Below are 27,104 nucleotides of genomic sequence, written 5' to 3' on the forward strand. Positions count from 1 at the left end.
TCGCTTGGTATCATTTTAGATCCATGATCTAACCAACAGGCATGGATATCTAGTCCTTGCTTAGATCTGGTAGATGGCAGCAACGCTGCTTCGCCAAACTCACTCATCGCTCAAGAAGTCGCTATACTCCAAGGCATCCGATATAGCTATCTAATAGCTGATTTGTCCTTACAAAAAGCATCCATTCCAATAATAGGATAAAGTGATTTTGATGGTTCATACAAAACACAGTATAGTGGGCAATATGTCAGATCAGATATGATCATTTGGCTCCACATGAGGCTGGATTTTAAGGACAAAACACTGGTAAACGGGCAAAAGTACTCAGATCTAACGATATTTGCTCCAGTTTGAAAATTAAAGGGTGGTCTGAAGTTTGCATAATCGCGCTTTGAACTTCGATCCCGCCGAGCGCGTGCCGCGGAGCTCATTCCTGCACAGAGATGGCCGACAGTGCACACAACGCGCCCCCTGCACGCGGATTTATCCCCGCTCTGCTGGTGAGCTTGCTCGCATGGCGGTTGGTGTGTATGTTGGTGCGTTGCTCACGCTTTCATTGCTTGTGGGCAGGGAGGAGCAGTGGCTGGGACGTCCGTGGACATCGCACTCTTCCCGCTGGACACCATCAAGACGCGCCTGCAGTCCGCCCATGGCTTCTTCAAGGCTGGCGGCTTCCGCGGTGTCTACTCGGGCTTGTCGGCTGCCGCCGCAGGATCTGCTCCTGGAGGTGCGTGCACGAATGCTTAGTGCACTGGTGCGCATGCCTGTGCTGTGCTTGACGCTCGCTGTGACTCACAGGCGCGCTCTTCTTCAGCACCTACGAGACGTCCAAGTCGCTGATCGGACTGGTTGCTCCGGAAAAGAAGCATTCTCCGCTCGTGCACATGGCGGCCGCTGCATCGGGTGAAATGGTGCGTGTGTTATCTGGCTACACGCGCCCGGAGCGGTGTTGTTGACCTTGAGTGATGTGACTGTGTGCTCAGGCGGCATGCTTGGTGCGCACCCCCACCGAGATAGTGAAGCAGCGTATGCAGACGGGGGTCTACAAGTCGCTGCCGGAAGCTCTCAATGCCATTCGCGCGGCCGAGGGAGTGGCAGGGTTCTACCGAGGCTATTGGAGCATGATCGCACGAGAGATCCCGTTCTCCTTTATTCAATTCCCGCTGTGGGAGGGCCTGAAGGTAACGCGTCTTTCAAGCAGTTTTACGCGTGAATGGATACGACTAACACAATGCGGGCGTCTTTTCAACCACAGTATAAATGGTCGCAGAAGCAGGACGCCCCCGTGACATCGCTGCAGGGAGCAGTCTGCGGATCGATCGCCGGCGGCGTGGCGGCGAGTATCACGACCCCGCTGGACGTGGTGAAGACGCGTCTGATGCTCGGCAAGGACGCCAAGGGCGTTCCGTACAAGGGCACGCTGAGCACGCTGTCGCGCGTGTACACGGACGAAGGCCTGAAGCGCCTGTTCTCAGGCGTGGGTCCGCGCACGATGTGGATCAGCATCGGCGGCTTCGTCTTCTTCGGCATGTACGAGAAAACCAGCTCGACGTTTGCCACGATCATGTAACGTGGTCGACAGCGGCCCGTAGCGATAGCAGTTCCAATAAAGAAATGTGGCGGCGCTCTCCAGCGGACGTCACCGTCTAGAACGTCAGTTGAACTTGAAGTGGCCACGCCTCCAACCTGCCTGAATGAGAGGCAAATTGGCGCTGATTCTTGCCAGAGAAGCTTGCCCCCGAGGCTCAGCGCTCAATGCGGTCGGATTGCGAGTGCTGACGGGGTTAGTGCCTCGGCAAGGTGTCCCATACTGCGGATACGTAGTCTTGGTCAACCACATCATCAGCTGGATCGCGGTAGCAGCAGATACGTCACTCAAATGAAACCCTCCCCTCCTGGCCCACAATCACTCGTCGATACTCCCGCATACTTTAATCCAGTCAAACTTGTCGCAGGTGTCCGCCCTGCTTGGTTGCAGGCAGCTCACTTTCGAATCTGCGCGCTGAAGCTCAAGCACCTCAGCTCCTCTTCTACTTCTCATCCACCCGTCAAGATGGCCGCCTCCCCCAACAAGAAGCTCCGCGAGGCCTCGCAGCTGGACCAGCTCAAGCAGTTCACGACTGTGGTGGCCGACACGGGCGACTTCGAGCAGATCAACAAGTTCAAGCCGCAGGACGCCACCACGAACCCGTCGCTGCTGTTCAAGGCCGCCCAGATGGAGCAGTACTCGTCCCTCGTGGATGACGCCGTTGCATACGGCAAAGGCTTGTCGGCCGACCTCTCGGAGAAGGAGCGTCTGGGCTACGTCATTGACAAGCTGTCGGTGAACTTCGGCCTGGAAATCCTTAAGGTCGTGCCCGGCTACGTGTCCACCGAGGTGGACGCCCGCCTGAGCTTTGACACGGAGAGCACGATCGCTCGCGCCCACCGCATCATCGATCTGTACGAGAAGGCCGGCATCAAGAAGGACCGCATCCTCATCAAGATTGCCAGCACGTGGGAGGGCATCCAGGCCTGCAAGAAGCTGCAGGAGGAGGGCATCTCCTGCAACATGACGCTACTCTTCGGCTTCGCCCAGGCCGTGGGCTGCGCCGAGGCCGGTGCCACGCTCATCTCACCCTTCGTGGGCCGCATCCTGGACTGGCACAAGGCTAAGACTGGCAAGTCCAGCTACGAGTCGCACGAGGACCCTGGCGTCGTGTCTGTAACCAAGATCTACCAGTACTACAAGAAGTACGACTACAAGACCATCGTCATGGGCGCCAGCTTCCGTAACACCGGCGAGATCACCGAGCTGGCCGGCTGCGACCGCCTGACCATCTCCCCCAACCTCCTGGAGGAGCTGACCAAGACCACCACCAAGCTCGAGAAGAAGCTGGACTCCGAGACGGCCGGCAAGGCGTACACGGGCGAGAAGCTCTCGTACGACGAGAAGGACTTCCGTGTGAGCATGAACGAGGACGCCATGGCCACGGAGAAGCTCGCCGAGGGCATCCGAGGCTTCAGCGCTGACATCGTCAAGCTCGAGCAGATCCTCAAGGCCAAGCTGAGTGCTTAAGCGCCGACTTGCAAGCTTTCTGCATTGGCGCACGAGGGTGAGCCACGCTCGACTGTCGGGCGCCAGCGCTAACTGAGCGCTCCTTGAGGTTATAGGGATTTCTGCATCGGTGCCAGCAAGGACTGCGTCCATACGTCGTTGCACGAATTTAACAATGAAGTCTTTGCATTCCAATCGGTGTCGTCTAGGTGCATGCAGTTGGCACGAACGTGGCATGCACGCTCTTCCTCGCCCTCGATGGCGGGAAAAATGTGGTGTCGCCCGATTGCGAACATTCGGAAAGATCGCATCAAGATCGTATTTCTCGTACTTAGTAGGAATTCACGGTACTCGCCGCTCAGGTCAAAACGAACGCCTCAATTGGTTATTGGCGCGCGCGGACAGCATCGGATACGGGCGACATGGTGAACTTCGGGGACGAGTTCCAGCTCAGCCGCTGGTTCAACGGCAGCACCGGCAGCGCGCATGCCACGGACAGCGAAGACGGAGACGCCGCGGGCTCGGCGGACGACGCCGTGACGCCGTCGCCGAGCGCGAGCCTGACCGAATGCTTCATCTGTCACATGCCCAACCCCGAGTACATGTCCACGAACACGGCCAAGAAGGCGCCGCCCGTTCCCGTGTGCTCCGTGGGCTGCGAGGCCAAGTACCTGGAGATCAAGGGCATGCGGCCGTCGGGTGATGCCAGAACCGCGGACCCCAACTACTGCTTCGTGTGCCACGCCGCCAACCCCGAATTCTCGGCAAAGCGCGCAGGGGGCGCTGTCCCCGTGTGCAGCAAAGAGTGCGAGGACACGTACCTCCGTCGCAAGAAGCAACGCCTGGACGGCAATGCTTCGACGTCCTCCAAGCGGTTCAAGGGACAGGATGCAGAGCCCGCCAAGCGCCAGCGACGCACGCTCAACTTCCTGGGTGACCAGCTGCTCGACAGTGCGGACGGCAAAGGCTACAAGAGCTGGTGGCTCGGAGCGCTCACGTTCTACGACTTTGTGTACCAACGCCACGGAATGTGGCACAGCTACTCGATCAGCAACGATGTGCCGCGTGTCGACCCGTGCCTGATTAAATTCGGTACGTTTTCGGGAAGCCAGCGATGGCATTTTCGCTTTCAGGTACTGACACCTAGCTGTTTTATTGTTTATTTGCTGTCGAACAGCAACTTGCAACATTTATCGCGAGCTAGACCGCAGTACGGCGTACCTCCGAAAGCATGTGCTTCGATGGCAACAATCCCACCAAGGGCGTCTGGGTCTGCGCGAAGTCCTTTGGATGGCAGTGGTGTTCAGGTATTGCAACCAACTCGAGACTTTTCACAAACTCAAGGGCATTCCCAGCTCCGACGATTTCTCCACCTTCCAAAAGCGGTATGTAGTTGATTTTTCATCGATTTGAAGAGGCATAGCGTTAACCGATACTATTATGTCTTGCTGGGATTCGCCCACAGCCTGCATGCAATGGCAAAGCGCACCAACGACAGTGGACTTCTGGCCGGTGGCCGCGAGCTCACGGTGGCTTCGTACCTGGAGGCGCTGGAGCAATTTTTGCAAAATATCGACGATACCACGGTTGCGGTTAAGGCGTGCACCACATCTGAGGGAATTTTCGAAACCCTCCGCAAGTTCCAAGACAACGTGCTCGGATCGTTTACATGCTGGCAGGTGGCATGTGATCTGATGGAGCTGCACATGCTGGCCGAGGACTTCATCACGGACGAGTTTGTATGGCTCAGCCTGGACGCGAGGAAGAGTCTGGTGCAAATCTTTGGCAAAAACCGCGCGCGTCCGTCAGAGTACGTCGCACTTGTGCGTCTGCTGCAGCAACGCCAGCTCCAAGGTTTTAAGGCTCTGCAGGTGGAATTCCCCTTCTTTATGAGCCAGAAGCTGGACTTGAAGAACATTGGACACGCGCTGCACGGCTTTCAGTTGTACCGCAACATCAAATTAATGGAAACAAAGCAGATCCACAAGCAGGAGCCCGGAACCTCGCAGCCTGTGCTATACAACTCACGCACGTACATGATGGACTCAGAGTACTGTGAGATTTGCTCGCAAGTTGAAAACGAAGACGAGTTGGTGCTCTGTGATATGTGCCAGCGCATGTTCCACAAGTACTGCATCAACATGAAGGAGCTGCCTCCGGCCTCGTGGGTGTGCACTGCATGCAAGACGCTGCAAAACTATCCCCAAGAAGGTCTGGTTGTGGAGCAGGAAGTCATCTCCATCGATTAAACTAGGCAGTCTTTGCGAAGCAAGGGATAGTGATAGTCTATCTCATGGCGTTTGATTGAAATATACAAACGTTTCGCCGCTCCTACAACTGATGGCAAGCTCATCCGCATTTGCTTTTGGAGATCGCGGGTGTTTTCTTCGTTGTGCGAGTGTCGTTCTTGCTTTCCCATCGGTTTTTCACGACTTGATAATGCGAATCGCTCTTCCAAATGTAGTAGAACGCGATCACGTCCCCACAGGACTTGCTGCGAATCTGCCGCCCGAAACAACAACAGCCATCAGTATCCAAAGAAATTGTGTTTGCTGCCACCCGAACGTGCTGACACTAACCACATCGGCAATAAGCGGGAAATTCTTGCCGTAACACTCAATTGCGACCTCAAATACTCTGATCTCGAAAGGGGTCCACAAGTCTATCATTCGCCCGGCACATTTTGTTGAGTGAGCGAATGATAAGATACCAACAACGAAGTGAGACTTACCTAACACGGATGAAACACGCAATGGAGATAATCCCTTGAGACCTTGCTGAAAGCAGGAAATGCGTTGCAAACCGAACTCGGACATCTTTTGTCTTTTGTGGTTGGACGCGTAGGCTGGCTGGGGAGAATACATTGCTCGGGCAGCATCCAGATAGTCTTGAATGTAGAGCTGACGCTCTAGTGAATGCAAAAATAATCATCGTAAGTTATCTCGAATAGACGAGCTGTACCAACAAAGACAAAAGGCGCGTACTTCGAAGACAATCCATGAGCTTGAGCGTTTCACTCGATACGTCTGGTTCTGGCTCCGGTAGGAAATCGTCTGAGAAACTACCGTCGTCTCGAGTTTTGGCGCATGATCCGTGCTTCTTCCAGATATAATAGAACGCGATAGTGTTCTTCACGCTTTTCCTTGGAAGCTGTAGTAAGAGCAAGCATGAAGTGAGCAAATGTGTACGATCAGCCAGCGCGCTTAAAATCAAACCACAATGGACACCTGTTCAGCAATCGCGTGGAAGTCCTTGCCGAAGCGTTCATAAGCCTCCTCGAAGAGACCAACCTCTAGTCCCGTCCAATCATCTAAGCAGCGTAGTTGCATGATGTGTTAGAATTAAAAAAAAAAAATCCAACGTGTCTCCTGCATGGGATTGAGACTTACCAAGAACCTGGTGCGCCCGTAATGGAGACACTAGCGCCGCCAGGGCATCAAAGGTAGAGCGGCTTTTCAGTCCGTACTGAACCACAACAAAAGTCATATCAACCGTTTAGAATCAGCACGGTCATCGCTACGCTTGCATTATCCTTCGCCTCACCGAGTTGGGCTTCATCTTCAAAATGGCCGACGGTCGCTTCATCTGGAACTGCATCTCGTATAGCGCCCGCGCCGCTCGCAAATAGCGGCGGATGCTGTTCATTTTCACTGCACAAACAAGTGAACAAGCGCCGCAATGTCTGTCAGCAACTCAGTACCAACACCTGCCCCGCAGAGTCTTCCAGCCCCTTTACCATCAGCATCGGCAGCGTCTGGCACTTGATCTCCTCGCCAGATTGACGCCGCAGGGGCCACTTTATGCCCATCCTGTTCGTCCGCACTGCCAACGTCGTCCCCACTGCTGCTGTCCAGTCTCAACTGCCGCAGCAAGACGAAATAATTAGTGGGAATGGGCCCATTTTCTAACTGCCCCCGACACCTACTGGACTCGGTCTCTTCTGCACCCTCAGCAGCGCCGCCTTGTTAGGTGTCAGCGGCGATCGCTCCTCCTGGGACTCGCTTCGAGACTCGGCGACGTCGCTGTACCTGCGGCGCGCCATACCCGTCGAAGAATAGGTTCTCAGATTTACCCAAAAATCAAATAGTTCCCACTTCTACTTAAGTACGAGCTCACAACTTCAGCAACGAGGAGCTCCGAGCGATGACAACGACGGCGGATGATGCAGCGGGTTTCCTGCGTCGCCTGTCCATCGCAGGTGCTAAGGTGTTGCTGGAGAGGACGAGGTGCGTCTGGTGTGGCAGGGGGAGGGCTGCAGTCCTCGAGGATTCCTTACTGAGCTTGTGACTGAGTGTGTAGGAAGGAGAAGGAGAACAAGACCAAGGAGATGCAGAAGATGATCGGCGTGAGGTACCGCGACCTCATCGAGTCAGCGGACAAGATCGTTAACATGCACTCGGCCGCTATGCGTCTCGAAGTGTCGCTCAAGGAGATGCCCGAGAAGTGGAAGCAGATGGAGTTAGCGTTAGCGACTGCTCTGGCAACGGAGGACCAAACTGAGGGGAGTGAAAAGGGGGTTGAGGTCGCTATTTTGGAGCCACAAGAGCGGGTTCTGGGGGGTCATGACGACAAAGTGGACTTCCTGATTGCAGTACCGGAGAAAATGTGGCAGCTGCTGGATGAAGGAGAGTCCCTAAAGGCGCTTGAGCTTTACCAATGCGCGGAAACGGTTCATGACGAATGCGTCGCCAAGTCTGCAGAGCACGAATTTCCATTTCTGCAGACGCAGTGGGCGTGTATCCAGTGCTTCCAACCGGTATGATGAACAAGCAATCTGTTGTTGTTGCAATGCTGACTTGTTTGCTATTGTTTGCAGAGAATGGTGGCGTGTGCGAAAAGTTATCTGACTTGCCGAGGAAAGGAAAGTCGGTTCTACGCCGAAAACCTGTGCACACTAGCTGTTTTGAATGACCCTCCAATTGGGCCTGAAGAGCTTTGCCAACTCTTTCTGAAGGCTCGCTCCAAATGGATGACGTCGATCCACAAAAGAAGCGGTGATGAGCAACGTGCGCAGACCCCTTCCAGAAAAGAACGTATTCTGATGATTATTTTGAAAACGGTCAGCATGACGATGGCACAGGCCGAGGAAATATTTGGCGATGGAAGCAGTTCCAGCCTGCTACGCTCGACGTCTCAACTACCCCCAGGGTTCAAGAACGGATTAGATACATTTGTCTCGTCAGGAGAACTCTTGAAATTACTGTGCGAATGGTTCCAGCGAAAGCGACGACAGGTAAGTTATAGGGGTGTAAGTGCTGTGAGTTCCAGCTGCGACACCTTCGTTTAACGGCCGGCTTCTTTGTACACAGATCCTTGAGGTGGCGTCACCGATCATTTCGAGTATTGACTCGATTTCTCTCTTGTCTCAAGTCCAATCTAAGTTGTACGCCGTCAACAAAGCCAGCGGTGGTTGCCAGAACATTCAACTTTGGAGCCGGGTTCTCAGTGAAGCACATTTAACCCCATCTGGAATCCGTGAGGCAGAATCGGTATTCTCTATTCTTTTCGCAGAGTCCTTTCGGAAACGAACGCGCGATTTGGTGCAACACTCGTTCGTCGAAGCTCTTGAAGCTATCAAAAGTCAAATTCGCGCAAGCCTGGAAGACACGGTGGCAAGCATCTCTCGAAGCGACTACCGGTTGAGGAATGTGAAATTCTACGACTACTTCGAGACTATTCAAAAAAAGGCGGCTGATTTGGATGCAAGTGATCTCCAAAGTGTGCTGATAGAAGAGTTTCTTCGCACGCTATTCAAGCTGGTCTTGTTCTTCGAACAGCAATACCCTCTCCCTGGAAATCAGAAGGCTGATATTGTGAACAACGCGGTTCAATTACCAAGTATCTTTCTGAGCATCTCCAATATATTTGCGGGGATTGTAGCTGCCTCGCCTCGCCAAATGACCAAATTGTTTCCCGGAAATGCAAGCACCGTGTTGATACCGGAGAGTGATCCTTCGCTCGTGAAAGTTGGTCCAGTATTTGAGAATTACGGGAGGGATGGCTTCGTTGAGAAGGCGCAGTTCAAATCTGCGCTGGAGGTAAGCTGCATGTTATCTCGCTCGCTGATGATGGCTGGTACAGCAACTGAAAGGATTTTAACCTTTATCTTACTTTTGTTAGGAAATACTTGAGGGTGAGGAAAATGCGCAAGCATGTTTCATTGATGAGGAGTTGAAGCGGGTGGATGCTCTTGGACTTCATTCCCTTTATCTCGTATCCGAGATCAAACGCAGAGCATCATACCCTCAGCTCTTCGTAAATGTGCTGCACGGGCTTTCAAAAAAATACTGCGAGGCGTGGGCTACCATCCTTCTTGAGCAGAAAATCGAGCCGTTGCGCGAGTTGACGCAGATCGAGCAGTATGATTCAACCAACGAGGTACAAATCGATGTTGCATTGCTGGATAATGTTACCCTGTTGCTAACTTTTGCTCCGTGGTACCTACATCTAGGAATGGATCGCCACACACGAGGGATGGATCGAACAAGTGATTTCTGACGATGGTCTTGGTGGAGACACCGATGATTCGTCCTCCGAATCCGAAATGGCTCTTGGCGACGAGAAAGTATGGCTACCGTGGTGTGAAACACCGACAGTGTCCAGTTTCTTGTTTTCTTGCTGTTACAGCTTGGATGATGCCAATCGATTGATTCAAAACTCCGTCGGAACCAAGCACGAGCAGATCAAGCTTATGCAGCGTACTATACGCGAAGTTCTAGTGGAGCAACTTACGATCGTCAGCGCGGCGGTGTATGATGCTGCAGTATCTCTTCTCGTGGAAGCGAGGGCAACTCAAAAGGATTCGGTGCTGAACTTTGGTGAATGTTGCATCCAGCAGTTCCTCTTCGACATGTACTTCGTGCGCGCGACGTTGGGCTTTTCCGATTTCATTCGCTTTGGTTGGGGTGATGAATTGAACCCAGAGGAATGCTCGCCTGGATTATTGAAGCTGAAAAGCTTGTTCGAGCGCATGCGTGAGTTCATTGATCCTGTAGACTGGGAAATCTATGGTCCGCAGTTGATCGAGAATGTGGTGCTGCAATTTCGGAAGAGCCGACTGCTCTTTTCGTCGCTCTCAGAATCAAATGATATCAACAAAATCAGTAAGTAGATGAGTTTGAACCGGTGGTAAGGTTGCTATGTGTAAGCTTGTCTAACTGCTCTCCAACGTTAATGAACAGACGGAAAAGAAATTGTAATTGGAGCTCAAGACACCAGGCCTCTGGCCCGGATTGCGGAGCCTGTTGCCAGGTTCTCGCTACTTCCCGTTCCCTCCAACCGCCGTAGGTTCCAGCGTACCATGTCATCGATGTCTCGCCCAAGTGAGGATGACACAACTGAAGGACGAAGTCGAACAAACAGCACTACTCTTTTTCACGAACGCACAGGTGGAGACGACGTGTCTGGTTCGCAGTCATCGACTATGAAGCTTCAGAATCTGCTATCGTCGTCGGCAAGCTCGAACATCTTCTCTGCGGCAACATCAGGTACCAATTTGCTCTCCTCTGCGGCGAAGGGTATCGGGTTTTTGTCATCTGCAACGAGCAACAAATATTTTTGATCTCAATAGAAACGGGGACACGTAGCAGTCCAAATGGTTGTTCGTGTTGTTTGATCTCTACTCTATGGTTGATCAAGCTTCTACTCCACAAACTTCATGGACGCACGCTTCTTGGAGAGGGCCCCCCATTGCTGGTCGTACACCTTGGCAAAAGCTCCAATATCGGTGTCCTTGTCCGTCGCCGAATCAGTGTCCGAAAAGAACTCGTTGGTGACAACGGTCAGCGTGTCGGCCATCAGGTCACGAATAACAAAGTGCAGGCGGTCACCCGTTTGCTTGAAGTCCGGGCCAGGATTGAACTCCAGGAGCCACACGTTGAAGTCCTCGTCCACCATAAAGTCCACGCCGTAAATCTCAAAGCAGTTCGGTAACGGCTGAAAGACTGAGAACTCGCCCTTGTACGCATCAAACGTCTCTGCAGTGATGCGGCCAATGTCGGCAAGGATTTTGGTCTTCTTGCCCGCAGCATCAGCAACACCCTGCTCCGCTAGAATCTCTTCGATATCGTCGAGCAACAGGACGCATTCGCTCTCAACGAAATCCGGGTGGCTTTGCTGCTGGAAAGTATTGGTGATGTGCGAATAGTTGTTGTCCGTGTCGGCCTCGTGGTATTGTTCAAGAGCGCAGAGTACGAGGCAGTGCTGGTAGACGAACACCTTCAGCCCTCCAACCGCAAGTACGTACACGCGTATGTGGAACTTGCGTCCACGCAGGAGCAGCGGGCGCTGGATGTATTCCTGCACCACCCACTCACGGATGTCGGTCCACTCGTTGACGATGCTGCGCAACTTCTTGAAGTCCTTAACCACGTTCACTTCTGCGCCCTTGTTGGTGGCGCTGGGTTTCATAATCCACGTGCTATTTTCCGCCTCCAGCGTCTGCTTCACTTCCCACAGACACGAGTCCAGACGCTGACGAAAGGAGATGCCGAACTGGGCCATGCTCTCGTCGTAGGCCTCCCACGTGTCCACCACGAGCGTGCGAGGCAGCGCCTTGCTCAGCATACAGCTTGGGTGCTTCATTATGTACTTGGACAGGTAGATGGACAGCTGCGCCTTGCGCGAGAGCCCCTTGCGCACGCAGTAGGCGTTGGCCACCACTTTTCCAGCCAGGATGCTTTTCCAGTCCAGATTTTCATACTCGTCCCACTGCAGCAACAGCAACAGACGCTATCGTTAGCGACTATGGCTCACCAAAACAGTTCATTCATCTTCTTACGATCAAATCCGGCAGCTCCTTCTGGTCCTCGTCCTCGTTCGGCAGCACCGTGTACATGGCGGGGTGCAGCGCGAACGCGCGGTCCACGAGCGGCGCCACGTACTCGCTGGGCACACCCACGCGCGCCACCAGTCCCTGCTTGAAGCCATCGGCCGCCTCGCCCTCCAGTAGTCGGTACTGGATCGCAAGCGCCAACTCGCTTGTCTGCCAATGCTGCATCGTGGTTGAATGACCACCAGCGAGAGTGACGTACTGCACGCCGACTCTCATTGGTTAAAAAGCCGTGTGAACCCATGTCCAAACTCAATACTGTATCCAAGTCGTTGTCATCACCCACATCGTATCTCACCAAATCAGGACCGGCACCAAGTTTGTCAATCCATTCCGCCCCCCGCAGATACGTTCACTCCTTCTTTGTCTCGGTCCATGGCAGACGCAGTGGCGAAGCGGCCGGCGCGCCGCGAGGGCGAGAAGGTATGGTGCCCGGACCCGCGCAACGTGTGGCAGCTGGGCACCGTCGTGGAGGACGACGGCCAGAAGCTGCATGTGCTGCTGCCGGACGCCGACGCCGAGCAGCAGTTTTCCTTCGAGCAGGTGCATCCGTACGACCCGTCGCACAGCGTGGACCTGGACAACGTGGCGGAGATGGACAACCTGCATGAGGCGCCGCTGCTGGACCTGCTGCGCCGCAGATACCTCGAAGACAAAATCTACACGTACACGGGCGACATCCTCATCTCCATCAATCCGTACAAGAACATCCCCATGCTCTATAACTTCCCGGAACTGGACTCCATCGGCAAGCTGGACAACCCCGTGCCACATGTGTACTCTACCGCTCACGGGGCGTACCACGCCCTGATGAAGGACGGCAAGTGCCAGTCCATCCTTGTCTCTGGCGAGAGTGGAGCCGGCAAGACTGAGGCATCCAAGTACATTATGAGGGTGAGCTTGAGGTGTTACTATTGTGGTGGTAATTAGTTCTAATGGGGTGGTGCATTGGTTTTGCTGCTGCAGTATCTGGCCAATATTTCAGAGATCGGGAAGAAGACACCCAAGGCCCCTAAGACGGACAATGGTGGGTCATCGGTGGAGCAGTGTGTGCTGCAGAGTAACCCGCTGCTGGAAGCGTTCGGTAACGCCAAGACGATCCGCAACGACAATAGTAGCCGATTTGGCAAGTTCATCAAGATTTACTACAATGCGGACGGCACGATCTCGGGTGCTACAACGAGCCATTTCTTGCTGGAGAAGAGTCGAATCGTTGGCAGTGCGGATGCGGAGCGAAACTACCACATTTTCTACCAGCTTTGTGCGGGGTTGCCTACTGAGGACAAAAATGCGCTGAAGCTGAAGCCTGCGAGTGAGTTTCACTTCTTGAACCAGGGCAACTGTATTCAGGTGCCGGAAATCAACGACAAGAAGGACTTCAAGGAGCTTGTTGAGGCTATGGGAACTGTTGGTATCCCGCCAGATTTGCAACATACTATTTTCCGCCTGGTTGCGTGCGTGCTGCATCTTGGTAACGTGGAGTTTACGGAGAATGCCAAGAATGAGTCCGAGATTGCCCACCCGGAAGATGTCACGAACCTCGCGGAGCTGATGATGGTTACGCCGGATGAGCTTGAGTTTGCACTCACCAAGCGAACGATGTCTGCTGGCGCGCGTGGCTCAGTGGCTGAAATTGCACTGACTGCTGTCGAGTCTGTGAAATCGCGTAATGGTCTGGCGAAGGATATCTTCAGCAAGATTTTCGATTGGCTCGTGTTCCAAATCAACAAATCCACTTCAAACGTCGGCGGCAACTCGGGTGTGGGTGCGGGGTCCAAGTTTATTGGAATCTTGGATATCTTCGGTTTCGAAAGCCTGCAAGTAAATTCGTTCGAGCAACTGTGTATCAACTACACGAACGAAATGCTTCAGCAGCAGTTTAACCAGCACGTGTTCGTGTATGAACAGGAAGTGTACGTCGAGGAAGGCATCGACTTTTCTCGCTTGGAGTTCAAGGACAATGGACCGTGCCTGGATTTGATTGACAAGAAGCCGCTGGGTATCCTGCCGCTTCTTGATGAACAAGGAATGCTCGGTCGACGCGCAAGTGACGAGAACTTTATTCAGAAGTTGCACCAAACGCATCTATCAAAGGGCAAGGTTCCTGAGGGTACTACTATTTACTACTCAAAGCCACGATTCGCCACGGATGAGTTTGTAATTCACCACTATGCTGGTGAAGTTACGTACAATGTCGTTGGTTTTTTGGAGAAGAACGATGACTCGCTGCACAACGATCTGATTTCACTAATGGACAGCTCAAAGTGCGAGTACCTGCGCAAGTTATACCCCCTTGCTCAAGCGGGTGCAACAGCAGGCGGTGCCAATCCACGTAAGCCCATTCGGAAAATGGGCAACAAGATGACTGGTACAATGACCGTTGGTCGCAAGTTCCGCGAGCAGATGGCAAACTTGATGGTGGAACTAAAGGCAACAACACCCTCCTTCGTCCGTTGCGTGAAGCCAAACAACCTTCGTTTTCCACAGGGCTGGAATGCTGAGCTGATTCTGAACCAGCTTATCTATCTCGGTGTCATGGAAACCGTGCGCATCCGACGTTCGGGTTTCCCTGTTCGTAGACTGTTTGACGAGTTTCACGAGAAGTATCAGATTCTTACCCGCAATGTTCCGAAGAACAAACGGGCGAGTATGACGGCTAAGGACTTCTGCGAAGTTATCCTGCGTTTTATTCCCCGCGAAAACTGGCAACTGGGTCATAAGAAGGTGTTCCTTCGTGATAGTCAGTTGCGTATTCTGGATAATGAGGCACGCAAAATCATGCACGAAGCTGCTACTGTTATCCAGAAGCATGTCCGTGGGCGACAGCAACGCCGAAAGTACCTGGATATGCGCCAGAAGACCATTCGCATTCAGGCAACGATTCGGATGTACTTGGCTAAACGTCACTATCAACTTATGCGTCACCGCGTTACATTGCTCAATGCTGTGGCGAGGCAGTTCATTCAACGCCGCAAGTACCAACGGCTGCAAAAGGCTACCATTCTCGTGCAGAGCCATGCTCGAGGCAATTCGGCGCGGCAGTATGCCCTCTATCTGCGTACAGCACCGCCGGCAGCTATTAAAATCCAAGCCCAGGTGCGACGCTATTTGGCACGCAAGCGTTTCCTGAAGCAGAAGCATGCTGCCGCCAAGGTTGCAAATGCCCGCAAGATGCATAGGCAGCGTGCCGAGTTCCTCGAGATGCGTAGCGCGGTAAATGTCATTGCTTCCCGATACAAGGGGTATGCCGCACGCAACAAGTATCGAGATATGAAAAAGGCAGCTATTGTGCTGCACGCTGCTGGCCGCGGCTTTAATGCACGCCTCAAGTATGGCAAGAAGGCTCGTATACGAGCAGTTGCTCGTAACAAAGCGCAAATTCAAATAGCGCGGGTGGCTCGTGGGCACCTGGCGCGGCGTCACTTCCAGATCTCTCGCCGCCGTATCATTATGATTCAAGCACGAGTGCGTGCTAACCGCGTTCGTACTGAGTATCTCAAGGGCCGAGAGGCTACCATCAACTCTCAGGCCATGATTCGCCGATCGTTGGTTCGTCGCAAATTCTTACGCGAAAAGAAAATGGCAACTCGTATCGAGGCCTTTGGGCGCATGATCATCTGCCGTCAACGTTATCGAGATGAGCGCAAGAAGATTATTCTGGTGCAGTCTCTGTGGCGGTTGCACAGTGCTCGCAAGCAGTACACGATGCGAGATAGACAGGTGACGTTGCTTCAGTCGCTCTGGCGCTGCCACGCTCAGGCAAAAAAGTACCGCGATACACGAAAGAAAATCATCATGATCCAAGCCTTCTCGCGTATGACGGTGGAGCGAACACACTACCTCAAAATCCGGTCAGCAGCACGCGTGGTTCAAAACGCTGTCCGCACATTCTTAGGTCGGCGCACGTTCATTCGCTTCCGCCGTGGAGTTGTGAAATCCCAAGCACTATACCGTGGCTACGTGCAGCGTAAGAAATATCGCCGAACGATGCAGCGAATTGTCATGGTCCAAAGTGTCTTCCGGCAAAAGAGAGCTCACAAGCTGGCAGACGTCCGCCGCCGATCTATGGCTCGTGTGCTCGCTGTCGTTCGGATCTTCCTGTCCCGCGTCCGTATGAAAAACCGCACACAGACCTTGTTTGATGCCGCCAACGCGTACGATTTGACAGAGGTGCTGCATATTGCACAGGAGATGCCCGGTATGTTGCGGGTCCGTGACCGTGATCACGATATGATGTCGTTGATCCACGTGGCGGCGAAGAATGGCGATTTGAACTTGGCACGTTTCGTACTGGAGGAGAACCCGCAGCTGGAAGACCTCGTGTATGGAAAGGATACCGCAGGCAGCACACCACTGCACTATGCGTGTCGTTTAGCCCATCTAGACATGGTGCGGTTGCTTGCAAGGGTTGCCAACCGTAATTCAAACCCTGGAGCGCACTTTGACTTCGGGGCGGCTAGGACGCGAAGTGCTAGTAGTACGAGCAGCGCTAGCGATGACCCACCCGAGATGAAACTTCGCTCCGTCTCTAGTGCCAGCTCTGTGACGACGCCGTCGTCCCGTTCGCCATCAAAAAGCGTATCAATTGGCAATCGCAGCCCTGTCGGAGGGTTTGACCCACGAATTCGAGGCATGTCAACGGCCTCAACATCATCATTTTCGATGCAGCCAGGCTTCAAGCCGGGTGATCACAACGCTCCTAAGCGTCATGGTCGCCGCACTCTCGTGTCATCTACGCCGAAGACAGGTAACAGCCGTCGTCTCTCGTCATCAATTGGGGGTCTTCCACCTGTGTTGCCCACAACGCTGCAGGTTGAAGTGTACAAGGAGGGGTTCTTGCGTAAGGCTAGCGGGACTCGCTGGGCCACGAAGCGCTATGTGATGGTGGACGAAGTATGCTTGTCCTACTATAAGACGGAGAAGGACAAGATCCCGCTAAAGATTGTCGAGCTCTGTGATGCCACAATCAAGCGTAACTCCGACGTGGACTGCTGTTTCGAGATCCGCTCACCACGCCTCAAGAGCTCCAAAAACCCTGATGGTATGATGTCCTTTGTGGCCGACACGGAACAGGAGGTGCATCAGTGGATGCTTGCTATCCGCAAGGTACAGGGCGTGCGTGTGACCACGACAAGCCCTCCAAACCACAATATGATTTGCATTGACAGCGGGCTCCGCCGCGACTACGTCAACATGAGAAATAAGTTGGGCTTTACGCCGTTGCACCTTACCGTGCAAAATGATGAAGATGAAGGTTTCGAGGCCGCCAAGGTTTGCGTCTGGCTCATTGAGAACGGGGCTGACCCCAACGCAATCGATGAGAACGGAGACACTGCTTTGCACTACGCGGTGGAGCTGGAACGATATGACCTGGTAGAGACACTCATGAAACGTGGTGCAGACTCGAGTATCAAGAACCTGAAGGGTCTGTCGGCAATGGAGATTGCTGAGGAGGATGATTTGAAAGAGATTCTCAATCCAGCGAAACATATCCTGAAAGTGGAAGAGACGCCAGTCGAGCCTGAAGAACCCCAAGCTGATGGAATTGTTCCCGTCAAGAAGTTGGCACAAATTACTCCATCGCTTGTCCCGCCGCCCGACAGGTTGCACGACAGTACTTATGTGTCTGTGTTCTTGGGTGCTGTGGCTGTGGCCACGGGTCCTATTATGGAGACTCCGCATTTCAACCTCTACATAATGGATTATAAGGGTGCTGTCGTTGACACAGCACAGCGCACTCCGAAGTCCCTCATCCAGACCGGAGGTAACTATTGGTGGTTCGGCAACACTTGGTACCTACAGACGCCGCTCGAGCATCTTAAGGACGGTACGATTTCGTTTGCTTGTTGCTGTGTATGTGTGCATATCATGTACTCACCTTATCGTTTCTCTTTGTTTGCCATTAGGTTGTGTTGCCGTGATGGAGCTGCGGCACCGGAGTCTTGTTACTCAGGAAGTTGAAGTGGGCTGCTGGACCTTCTTCCACCTGGACTTGAGCAAGATCACGACGGCGCCTGCCACCTTCGAAATGTACGCGCCGCCGGTGGACCCGCTCAGTAAAATCCTTGCCCGTGTCCCTGGCGACTCCTTCCTACAGGCTGAAATCAACGTGTCGTTGTAAGCTTGTGGCGCATATGAAGTAGAAGAGCGTGAGCGAAACCTCGCATGTTGTTCGCGGTACAAGAGCCTTTCGATTTGTGCTTATCAAGCAAAGAAAGCACGCTCAAAGCTAAGCTAGACGCTGTTGCGCTCGGCAAGTAAAAAATCAAGCATCTATTTCAGCAAACGAAGCAATGCATAGCAAGTGGCAGGGCAGTTGCGACACTAGTCTACAGCACACGACGCTTCTTAGCGGAGTTCATGTACGGCCGCAAGACCCACTCGTTCTCAGCCTCCTTCTGGTCGAGCGTGCCGAGCTTCACCTGGTACAGCTGCAGCTCGAAGCGAGGGCCACACTCCTGCAGCTCCACCTCGCGGCCTGTCACCTTGAAGACGTGATGGCGGAACGACACGAAGTCGTTGTCGTTCGACAGCGTGATAACGCGCTTGGCATCCGGCTTGGGCACTGGGAACAGGTGCTTGAGAATGTTGGAGACGCGCTTGCCCAGCGGTGTCTCGAACTGATTGATGATGAGGTGCGGGTACGCCTCCGAGATCGTGGCGCGGTCCTCAATGTCGTGACGCAGCACCGTGTTGCTCAGCGAAAAATAGGCAGTCGGGCCGTACGGCAGGTGACACACCACCAAGCCATCTACACAGCGAAAAACGAATAGTTCGTCAGCACCTCTACATCAAAATCTCCTACTCATCCACGTCGTACCTGGCTCGCCACGGGTCTCCGTGACCACCAGCAGATCTGTGAAGTCGTTGGATCTCGCACTTTCCACCAACTGTAGCCAACAAACAAAAGTCAATACAACAACAACAAAAATAACAACAAAGCTACAGCTGCTGCTTACGTCGCCGATGGTGTGCGCACCACGGTTCAGTCGGATGGCGTTGGGGAAGATGAGGCGGATCTCCTGCGCGAACTGCTTGAGTCTGGAGCTCGGGTCGCGCGACGTGGTGATGGCCACCTTAGGGTCGAACATGCCCGCGTTCTTGTACTCGTCGTCCATGTGGTTGAGCGGCTTCTCGTGGGCCTCATCATCGTACTCCATCTCCTGACGCAGACTCTTCTCCACGCTGCGCAGCTCCGTGGGGATGGCCTTTCCGCTGCGGATGGCCTCCTTCAGCTGCTGCTTGTGGTCATACAGCGCGCGCTCCTTGCCCTCGAGACCCTTGCGGTACAGGTACTCGCGGCGCAGACGCACATTCCTTCGCACAGACATGGTGGCAGCGAGGCTTGTTGTGGCTTTTGGCTGTGGCCAGTCGTGTTGGTGGACCTCACATTTTTGGTGTGGACCTCACACAGACACGGATTATGCAATATTATATTGTTGAAAAGAGTAATATTGTCGCCAAACATTGACTAAATATGTAGTATGTACTCTTTCAAGGAAATATATTGATGGAAAGAGTATGATTGAAGTAACAATTAAATATTGTACATTAATCGTCAAAACGGAGGACGTCCTCCAAATTTCAAAATATACATCCGCTAATGAACAAAACTAGTGAAAAACTGGATGCTAAGACGGACACAGCACCTTGCCGACGTGGGTCTTGCCGCTGCGCGCGTTGCCACCGCACTTGCGCGTCGGCTCCAGCTGCACAAAATTCCGACGGCGCTGCTCGTGCCGCTGCTGCTGGTAACGCTGCTGCTGCTGCCGCTTCTCCGACTGCGACAGTCCGTTGGACGGCGAGTTCCACGACGAAGAAGACGATGTCGACGACGTTGAGCCGTGCCGCGCACGCTTCTTCTTCCTTGACAGGCGAAGCATCGGCGAGCTGCTCGGACTGAGGCCCCGTTCCCAAGGACGCTCCTTGCAGACGCGAGGTGACATCGTCTTCGGAGCAGGACGCACTGGAATCGCGATGGGCGGTGAAGCCGGCGTAAATCCCACGAGCGGAGGAGCGAAGTCTGACCGGGAGGTCATTTCTGCCACCGAGATGTTGCCGGCCTTTGCCACTTCGATCGGGCGAGGAATGTCCCGGAAGAAGAGCATTGGGCATTCCGCCTTGTAGTGCCCGTACTCGCCGCAATACCAACAGTCCGAGAAGTGTGACATCGAATTGCTGCCCCCGGGTGTCAGCCGCTGGTGCACGAGTTGACCACATTCTCGAGCAGCATGGTCCCTGCCGTAGCAGATGTAGCACGTCGCCATGACGTTCCACGCGCTCTCGTCGAGGCCGCAAATGTCCTCGAGGCGGTGATCGCCACTTAGCATGTCGCTCGCTCGCTGGAACTCCGATCGAAGAAGCTGTTGGCCCTTCCTGTGGAAAATCACGCGCCCAATATCGTGAGCCAACTCGAACGGGTCCTCGATGCTTAGCCGCCAGGACATCGGGTGGCTCCACTTTGTCGTCTTCGACAGTGCCCTACCCATGCGAATGCTCACGACTTCGTCCTCCATGTTGAAGCGGTGCGCGTAAAACTCGAAAAAACCGGCTAGTAGCGCGCCCACCGAGTTAATCGACATCGTGCCAAACGTCGATGACAGCTCCATCGTCGGCAGCGACTGCAGGCGGTCAAGCAGCACGCCAATCGAAGTATGTGGTTGCAGATTCTGGAAAACCGTGTGCACCGCCGGCAGCTGCATTTCCGCGTAGTGCGATTGCAGGTAAAAGATCAGCAGCAACGTGTAGCCTGTCCCAATAGCACAATAATGCACAAGTAAGTAACCCCACGCAGCCACGAGATCAAGAACATTCGCTTACCATAGGAACTTAGCGTGCCGTTGACCGAGTCGTTGATACCTCGTTGCTTGGCCCAGTACTTGACAGCAAACACCAAGGGACGTACTCGAGGGTCTACCTGGCCGTAGTACTTGAGCAGCGCCGTGTTCAGCAGCGCGTTCACTCCCCCCACACACACGTCACACGCCACCTGCACACAAGAGCGCAGCAGTCGGTACCTCGCTTCAAAACGCTCGCATACCACCAAAACAAGCCTCCAAACCTGCCGCTTGGGGTCCCAGAGCTTAATCACAGGCACCCTGGCGTTGCGCACGAACTGCTCCACCTGGAAAGCCCCCGATAATCGTTCGCACGCCGTCGCGAGCAGCTCCACGCGCTCCTGGGGCGAGAACTGGCCCTGGGCGTTCTCAAAGTAGATGCCAAGGTCGACATCGCACCCGCCGAAGCCCAAGCCGCTACAACAGACAACAGACATACATTCTTGGCGTCAATTCTTCGCTCCTACTGCTTCAACTTGCGCTCGCTCGCCCACCTCTCGGAGGAGCCGAAGGGCAGCACGCGGCACGTGGGCCACTGCTGCCGGAGCAGCTGCTGCACGCGGCGGCGCACGGCGCGCTTGGCCCCCAGCTCGGCCGCGCTGGGCTCCAGCTGCTCCAGCAGCGCCATGCTATCGATCGTGAGCTTGCGCACGCTGTTGGCCGCGCCCATGGCTGTGTCTGGTGCGCACGTTGCGTGTGGGTCTTCCTCCGCTGCGGCGTCGGTCGAGAACTCGTGCGTCGAGCGACAGACGTCAAAAAAGAGAATGGGGGAAGTAAAAAGGTTCCACTTTGAACTTAGATTCGCCCCTTGAGTCAAAGGCGGAGTACGTGGCAAGAGAGCTGTCGCAAACTCGTTCAGGTCCGAGTGAAGGTCGAGGCCAATGTGGGGACAGCAACGTGTCCTGGCCACAACTGAATCTCGCTGCAAATCCGCATCTTGCAGTCGCCGGTTGAAGTCGTCGGCGAAACGCACCTTTGAGGCAATCGCCTCAATCGCCTTCACTCTCGATGCAAGCAGGCTGGGTTGCCGCAAGGTGGCTTCAGTCTGCCGCCCGCGTCGAAGGATGGTTATGGCCGCGCTGGCATGGAGAACCATGAGCACATCTGCCACGGAGCTGCAGCAGAGCTGAGAGTCTCGTCGTAAGATGAGCAAATGTATTTTACGGATGCAGCGCACTGACAGGAATTGATCGCCAATAGTTTAAGCCCCTTGCTTCTCGGCAACCAAACAACTCAATCTACCCATTCCAAATTGGACGGCTGAGTTTATTTTTCCAATTCCAATCGGTGGCTTGAACAGACCTGCTCGTCATTCTTACATACTCTTCCTGAAGAAGGCCACAGGCACAATTGTAACTCCATCCAGCATCGAAATCAAGCTCAGAAATACAGCGACTGTGTGACCGAACTGCAGTAGTTATTTGTTACCGCGGAGAGGTCTGTCTATCGGAGCTTCAGCAGAGCACGATTGTGAAGGTGAAAGGCATGGTCCATTACCGACGGCCCTCGAATGCTGAAAACATTCGTTGAAAGTGTTCATGAGCTGGGCCTCGGCTTGGGCATCACGTACAGGATATTCGCCATCGATTTTATATATTGCTCTTACGAATCAACTCTCCGTCGCCTGTATCTGTCGTACACATGTACAACACGCTGTGTTGGATAGAAACTATGGCTGTTCTGTTGCATTCTGGCAACAGGGCATCATTTAGAAGAGAACCGACCGCGGCGTGTTGCAAGCCATACAGCCAGCATGAACACGGAGGTGATGCGAATACATTTTGATCGGATCTGTGCCCGTACAGCTATGCACGTCCTGTACAGAAATGTAATGAAACTTTGGCTTGTGGGCACACTCAATCAATGTACGCAATTCCTTTCGAATGTCAACACTAAAATGCACCTGCAGCAAATAAAAACATCAGCGCTTTACTGCTGCGTTTTCACTCCTCACCCGCAGCTCACATCCAGCCAGAGTTTGTGGTTCTGCACCACCTTGTCAGCGATGGAGTTGGCTTCGTGCACGGCGTTTTGGAAACACTCTTCCTTGTCGTGCATCGCGAGGCCCTCGATGGCCACACGGTGCGCATCGTCAAAGCCACACATTGCAAATATGCGCGATAGGAACGGGAACACGTAGTCCTCGTGTGCCGGTGGCGCCATGCCACCCGACGACGAGATCACGATGAGCGGCCGTCCTCTGAAGAACGGGCGAGAGGGTCCTTCCTCGTCCTTGTCGCGGAACGTCAGCCCGGCCTGCACCACGCAATCGATGTACTGCTTCAGAGCGTAGGGCACGCTGAAGTTCCACACTGGGCTTGTGATGATAAGGAAATCTGCCCGCAGCAATTGCTCAGCGAGCTTCTTGATGGGCCTGAAAGTTTCAAGATCGGTCTCGTCCTCACTACCGTGGCGTGCCTTCCACACGCGCGTCATGGCCTCGCGGTCGAACTTGGGCATTTTGCTGCCCCACACGTCGCACTCTTCAACGTTAAGGACGTCCTCCGGCTTCTCCTCTTCGGCCACCGGTTCGCCGCTATTGCAAATGTGGCGGTGATAGTGGTGCGTCAGGTGGTCGATCATCTTGGCGGCCACACGGTCCGTCACGGAGTTGTGCGTGAGGCTTGCATTGATGTGCAGGATGGTCTGCTTCTGCGTCTGCAGTAGTGCGATCTCCCACAGCCGTTAGGTGGAACTTGGGGTTGTAGCTTAGTAAGAGATGGAGAGTTGGCACACCTTGTCGTACTTGGACTCCGGCGGCGTCATCCTCACGGGGCTTGAGAGTTTCTTGGTTCCTTTGTTGTTGTCGATGCCGGTGCCTTGCTGGTGACTTGGAAACTTGTTCACTGGTGTGACCGTTTTTCTGAAGACTTCCCAGCCCTAGCTAGTGCCGCGTCCCGGGTGGCTTTCGAGCCAACACGCAGCAGGCAACTTCAAGGTGCCGTCACTGCACGAGCAAAAACGTGCATCACATGCAGTTCGTATCGCCGTTTTCCGCGGGTGAGACTTCCACGCGATATATTATGAGCTCGTTGCGTTATGAATGGTGTTGTCAGCGCTTAGTGCTAGCAGCTCAAACCTGACAGTATTATATCATCGATTTTTGCTCCCCGCAGCGACGACTGCCAGTCGGACCGTGTATTTTTTTTGAGGCTGCCACGGTCTGCCGATGCACTTGACAAATGTCGGTCAACTCCGAGCAGTGAAGTGACTTTCAATCTACTGCATCAAACTTGGTGCTCCGACCTTCCAGCACAGTCTTCGACGTAACGCAACTCACTCAAAACCGATTTTTTCCCTCCTAGTGAGTCTGGCGTGAGAATCATTGGCGGGGCTTTTTACTGCAGCACAAACATCACGATGTCTCCACGTACTTCTAGCGTGTCTTGCCTGCCTGCCTGCCGCATACTTGCTGGCTTTAAGTACTAAATCCGGATAAACCGAAACCTTAAATTAAGGGTTTAAATAAAACCTAGCTTTTCCGCAGTGATCGAGGTAGCGAGAACTCGACATCTTAGTCGGAAGAGGAGCTGCCCCCGTTCGCTCAGGGAACTCGCGCGCCAGCGCCCACTGCCCCCGAGGTCCACTCGCCTGCGCTCTTTGAGCCTGTTGGTGCTTTGTTTGACACGTGAAAACGACGGGGAGCCGCCGCTTCTACCTCCATTCGCACTCGACTCCGTGGCTGAAACTCCCCCCACGACGCCCCTTTCCCCCTCTGAACCCGCTCCCGCCATGGACTCCAAGGTCTGGCAGCGAGCTGCCGCGGACTTGAACCCGCCGGGCGTCCCCAACTCGTTCCGCCACGCTAAGAACCAGCAGAACATCGCCAATGTGCTGCTGCGTCGAGAGTTCGGAGGCTCCAGACGCCAGCAGACCGTGCGAGCCGTCGGAGAGGACAGAGAGGAGAACTTCTGGGCCGAGAGCGAAAGCGCCGCCAAGGTGCGCACAATTTCAGGGCAGTAGGGACGGAGGGAGAGGCGATAACACTTACAACTGTGCTTTTGTGGGAACAGCATCAGAGTCGGTACTTCGAGCTGCCACAGACCACCAAGTCCACGATCTCCATCGCTATTAGTCCCGATGGGTGAGTTTCTAAAGAGGGGATACTGCTGATACACGGAGGCTCATCATCATATTTGGTGCAGGAAAACTTTCGCGTCGACGCACGGAGATCATACAGTCAAGATCATTTGCATCGAGACGGGCAAAGTGCTGCAGGTAGAGCAAACCACTGTTGATTTCTGCGACATAGAGAATCTGATGAAATGTTACCGTGGTGTACGTCTTGTCTAGACGCTGGTGGGCCACCCCCGAACGCCATGGAGTGTCAAGTTTCATCCTACAGATCCACGCTATGTGGCGTCTGGTTGCCTAGGATTCCAAGTTCGGTGCGTTGGATGCTGATGGCTTTTAGCTGGATCCGTGCCACTTTTTCATACTTACACTCTGCTGGTGTTGATATTATTTTCAGATTTTGGGATATTGAAACTGGCCGCTGCCTATACGTGTCTACGCTTCGCCATGCGATCATCTCGATTTCTTTCCACCCGTCTGGCGATATCTTAGCTATTGCCAGTGGAACCTGCGTCTACACATGGGATTATCAGGTAATCATCTCACGCGATAAAATTGTTTTGGATTAGTGTGGTTTGTTCACGGGGAGACTAACACTTTTCATTTTTGTAGCACTCGTGCCCGCGCATTGCAATGTTCAGCTATCAAACCTTACGCTCGGTCACGTTCTTGCCTGATCCATCCAAAATCATGGTTGGAGAAGCGAATGAGCGCTATGTGGTATGTTGCATCACAAGTATAGTCTTCATGATGACAATATGCTAACCTATTATGCTTGTTGTGGTGTTGCTTTTGCACAGAGGCCACAAGGCCAAGCCCCGCCGTCTGATCTAACCGTGACGCTGACTATGTGGGACTTCGATCCGTCGTGGGCACAATCCGCAGAGCCGCTACTGACGAAGAAAGCAATGAACAATAGCCGCGTCATTCTTTCACATGCCCTGATCTACAATGACGGTGGATTTGATATTTCGCGCTGTGGTCGCTACTTAGCGATATGTGCTGATTTCTCCTTGCGGCAAGCTGAGAAAGAGGTGGAAATGGAAGCTGAGACTGAAGCCACCACTGACTTGGAGACAATTTTGTCCAACGTACCAGCAACACAAGACACGAGTGGTGGTGCAACGAGTCCTAGTGATGATGTTAACGACGTCTCTGTATCGAACCCCCAAGCTACAGCGTCGAATGAAAGCAGCTCATCATCTGGTGCTGCCGCCGCAGCACGGACAACGAGGATCAATGTTGCTACGCCGCAAGCATTGCCCACAACAATGCCGTTATCTCTCCCCATTCACCCGCCGCCACCACGACTTGTACCAATCTCTGGGATGCACACGGGTGCCCCGAATATGCTAGCGGCCCTGCAGTCAGCAGCTGCAGATTTGTCCCTTACCATGGATCAATATATGAACCAGCAGATACGACGAGTTAGGCCCCGGCTGCACCCCCCACACAGTGTTCAGCGATACACACCGGTGCTTGAGCCAGCACGGAGTAATACGGCCCCCGCAGCCGTCCCCCAGCAGAGATATTCTCAGATTCGTCCAAACATCGCGCTTAGTCGGACACGATTCACTAGGAACCAGCGCAACCGCCGGGGACGATTATCATCAGAAAACCAGTCGACCTGGTTGGCATTGATATCCCTGGACCCAGAACAACTTGGTCGTGTCGTCCAGACATGCCACTTGGCCGAGACCGCCGCAGGTGGCGTTACCTCAGTGAAAATTTCGCCGACTTCAGCTTATGTATTGCTCGGCTACGGTGTACGAGACCGTATACAACGGTGAGTCGTCGTCATTTCTGGTTGCTGACGTTTTCGGTGTACTTACATGCTTGTTTATTTGGTACCTCTAGTGAAACCGAGTTCCCAGTTCATCGTGTAACGCGTATCTATCGGTGGGAAGATATGGCGTTGCTGTCACATGTGGAGAGCGCAATGGATGATGTAAATATTGCACTGTTCAGCCCAATTTGCGGCGGTGGCTTCTTATACGGCACCAAGCAAGGCAAGCTCCGAGTTTGTAATACCTTCCGCGGCGACTTCCACGATGAAGAGAACTGCAACGTCTTGGACGGTCCGCGCCGTTGCCACTACGACCAGAACGTCAATGGTGATGATGATGATGATGACGATGAAGACGCCGATTTAGGTGAGGATGACGAGGAGGATGAAGATGAGGAAAGCGCCGATGACGAGGAGGATATGGAGGGGGACGAAGAAGACGACGGCACAAATGAAGGCGAGGACGCTGATATGGGCGAGTAGCGCCCATATCAGCTAATTAGTCACATGTTAAGGAACAACAGATTAATGTTTTGTGTG

General features: G+C 53.7%; 11 protein-coding genes across 11 annotated transcripts; 6 read left to right on the plus strand and 5 right to left on the minus strand.

Moving 5' to 3' along the window:
* Positions 1–443: 443 nt before the first annotated feature.
* KRP23_7356 (S-adenosylmethionine mitochondrial carrier protein) lies at positions 444–1,570 on the plus strand (the record flags this gene model as incomplete). Its single annotated transcript, XM_067892661.1, has 5 exons — positions 444–500; positions 571–727; positions 799–911; positions 984–1,181; positions 1,256–1,570. 5 exons carry the CDS (start codon positions 444–446, stop codon positions 1,568–1,570), a joined length of 840 nt encoding a protein of 279 aa, XP_067744519.1.
* Positions 1,571–2,053: 483 nt separating this feature from the next.
* KRP23_7357 (Transaldolase) lies at positions 2,054–3,058 on the plus strand (the record flags this gene model as incomplete). Its single annotated transcript, XM_067892662.1, has 1 exon — positions 2,054–3,058. The coding sequence occupies one exon, from the start codon at positions 2,054–2,056 to the stop codon at positions 3,056–3,058; it is 1,005 nt and encodes a 334-aa protein (XP_067744520.1).
* A 401-nt stretch (positions 3,059–3,459) lies between these two features.
* Positions 3,460–5,286, plus strand: KRP23_7358 (PHD finger protein 10; the record flags this gene model as incomplete). The annotated part of the gene is made up of 3 exons (XM_067892663.1): positions 3,460–4,129; positions 4,215–4,422; positions 4,503–5,286. The coding sequence occupies 3 exons, from the start codon at positions 3,460–3,462 to the stop codon at positions 5,284–5,286; spliced, it is 1,662 nt and encodes a 553-aa protein (XP_067744521.1).
* Positions 5,287–5,386: 100 nt separating this feature from the next.
* KRP23_7359 (REST corepressor) lies at positions 5,387–7,079 on the minus strand (the record flags this gene model as incomplete). The annotated part of the gene is made up of 9 exons (XM_067892664.1): positions 5,387–5,539; positions 5,617–5,699; positions 5,769–5,945; positions 6,022–6,187; positions 6,265–6,347; positions 6,427–6,502; positions 6,581–6,687; positions 6,774–6,897; positions 6,963–7,079. The coding sequence occupies 9 exons, from the start codon at positions 7,077–7,079 to the stop codon at positions 5,387–5,389; spliced, it is 1,086 nt and encodes a 361-aa protein (XP_067744522.1).
* Positions 7,080–7,180: 101 nt separating this feature from the next.
* On the plus strand, positions 7,181–10,598 carry KRP23_7360 (Conserved oligomeric Golgi complex subunit 1; the record flags this gene model as incomplete). Its single annotated transcript, XM_067892665.1, has 7 exons — positions 7,181–7,263; positions 7,337–7,793; positions 7,854–8,270; positions 8,347–9,075; positions 9,158–9,415; positions 9,489–10,140; positions 10,219–10,598. The coding sequence occupies 7 exons, from the start codon at positions 7,181–7,183 to the stop codon at positions 10,596–10,598; spliced, it is 2,976 nt and encodes a 991-aa protein (XP_067744523.1).
* An 80-nt stretch (positions 10,599–10,678) lies between these two features.
* KRP23_7361 (putative tubulin--tyrosine ligase PBY1) lies at positions 10,679–12,035 on the minus strand (the record flags this gene model as incomplete). The annotated part of the gene is made up of 2 exons (XM_067892666.1): positions 10,679–11,746; positions 11,817–12,035. 2 exons carry the CDS (start codon positions 12,033–12,035, stop codon positions 10,679–10,681), a joined length of 1,287 nt encoding a protein of 428 aa, XP_067744524.1.
* Positions 12,036–12,242: 207 nt separating this feature from the next.
* Positions 12,243–17,988, plus strand: KRP23_7362 (Myosin-8; the record flags this gene model as incomplete). The annotated part of the gene is made up of 3 exons (XM_067892667.1): positions 12,243–12,761; positions 12,834–17,694; positions 17,774–17,988. The coding sequence occupies 3 exons, from the start codon at positions 12,243–12,245 to the stop codon at positions 17,986–17,988; spliced, it is 5,595 nt and encodes a 1,864-aa protein (XP_067744525.1).
* A 208-nt stretch (positions 17,989–18,196) lies between these two features.
* Positions 18,197–19,198, minus strand: KRP23_7363 (U3 small nucleolar ribonucleoprotein IMP4; the record flags this gene model as incomplete). The annotated part of the gene is made up of 3 exons (XM_067892668.1): positions 18,197–18,618; positions 18,688–18,757; positions 18,827–19,198. The coding sequence occupies 3 exons, from the start codon at positions 19,196–19,198 to the stop codon at positions 18,197–18,199; spliced, it is 864 nt and encodes a 287-aa protein (XP_067744526.1).
* Positions 19,199–19,498: 300 nt separating this feature from the next.
* KRP23_7364 (UTP:RNA uridylyltransferase 1) lies at positions 19,499–21,374 on the minus strand (the record flags this gene model as incomplete). Its single annotated transcript, XM_067892670.1, has 4 exons — positions 19,499–20,616; positions 20,688–20,856; positions 20,929–21,121; positions 21,199–21,374. 4 exons carry the CDS (start codon positions 21,372–21,374, stop codon positions 19,499–19,501), a joined length of 1,656 nt encoding a protein of 551 aa, XP_067744527.1.
* Positions 21,375–22,654: 1,280 nt separating this feature from the next.
* On the minus strand, positions 22,655–23,470 carry KRP23_7365 (FMN-dependent NADH:quinone oxidoreductase; the record flags this gene model as incomplete). Its single annotated transcript, XM_067892671.1, has 2 exons — positions 22,655–23,362; positions 23,441–23,470. 2 exons carry the CDS (start codon positions 23,468–23,470, stop codon positions 22,655–22,657), a joined length of 738 nt encoding a protein of 245 aa, XP_067744528.1.
* A 966-nt stretch (positions 23,471–24,436) lies between these two features.
* Positions 24,437–27,047, plus strand: KRP23_7366 (Activating molecule in BECN1-regulated autophagy protein 1; the record flags this gene model as incomplete). The annotated part of the gene is made up of 8 exons (XM_067892672.1): positions 24,437–24,643; positions 24,718–24,788; positions 24,850–24,922; positions 24,998–25,092; positions 25,176–25,311; positions 25,391–25,498; positions 25,579–26,564; positions 26,636–27,047. 8 exons carry the CDS (start codon positions 24,437–24,439, stop codon positions 27,045–27,047), a joined length of 2,088 nt encoding a protein of 695 aa, XP_067744529.1.
* Positions 27,048–27,104: the final 57 nt, after the last annotated feature.

The sequence above is a fragment of the Phytophthora ramorum genome, assembly GCF_020800215.1.
Source record: "Phytophthora ramorum isolate Pr-102 chromosome Unknown Phyram_PR-102_s0006, whole genome shotgun sequence".
NCBI lineage: Eukaryota > Oomycota > Peronosporomycetes > Peronosporales > Peronosporaceae > Phytophthora > Phytophthora ramorum.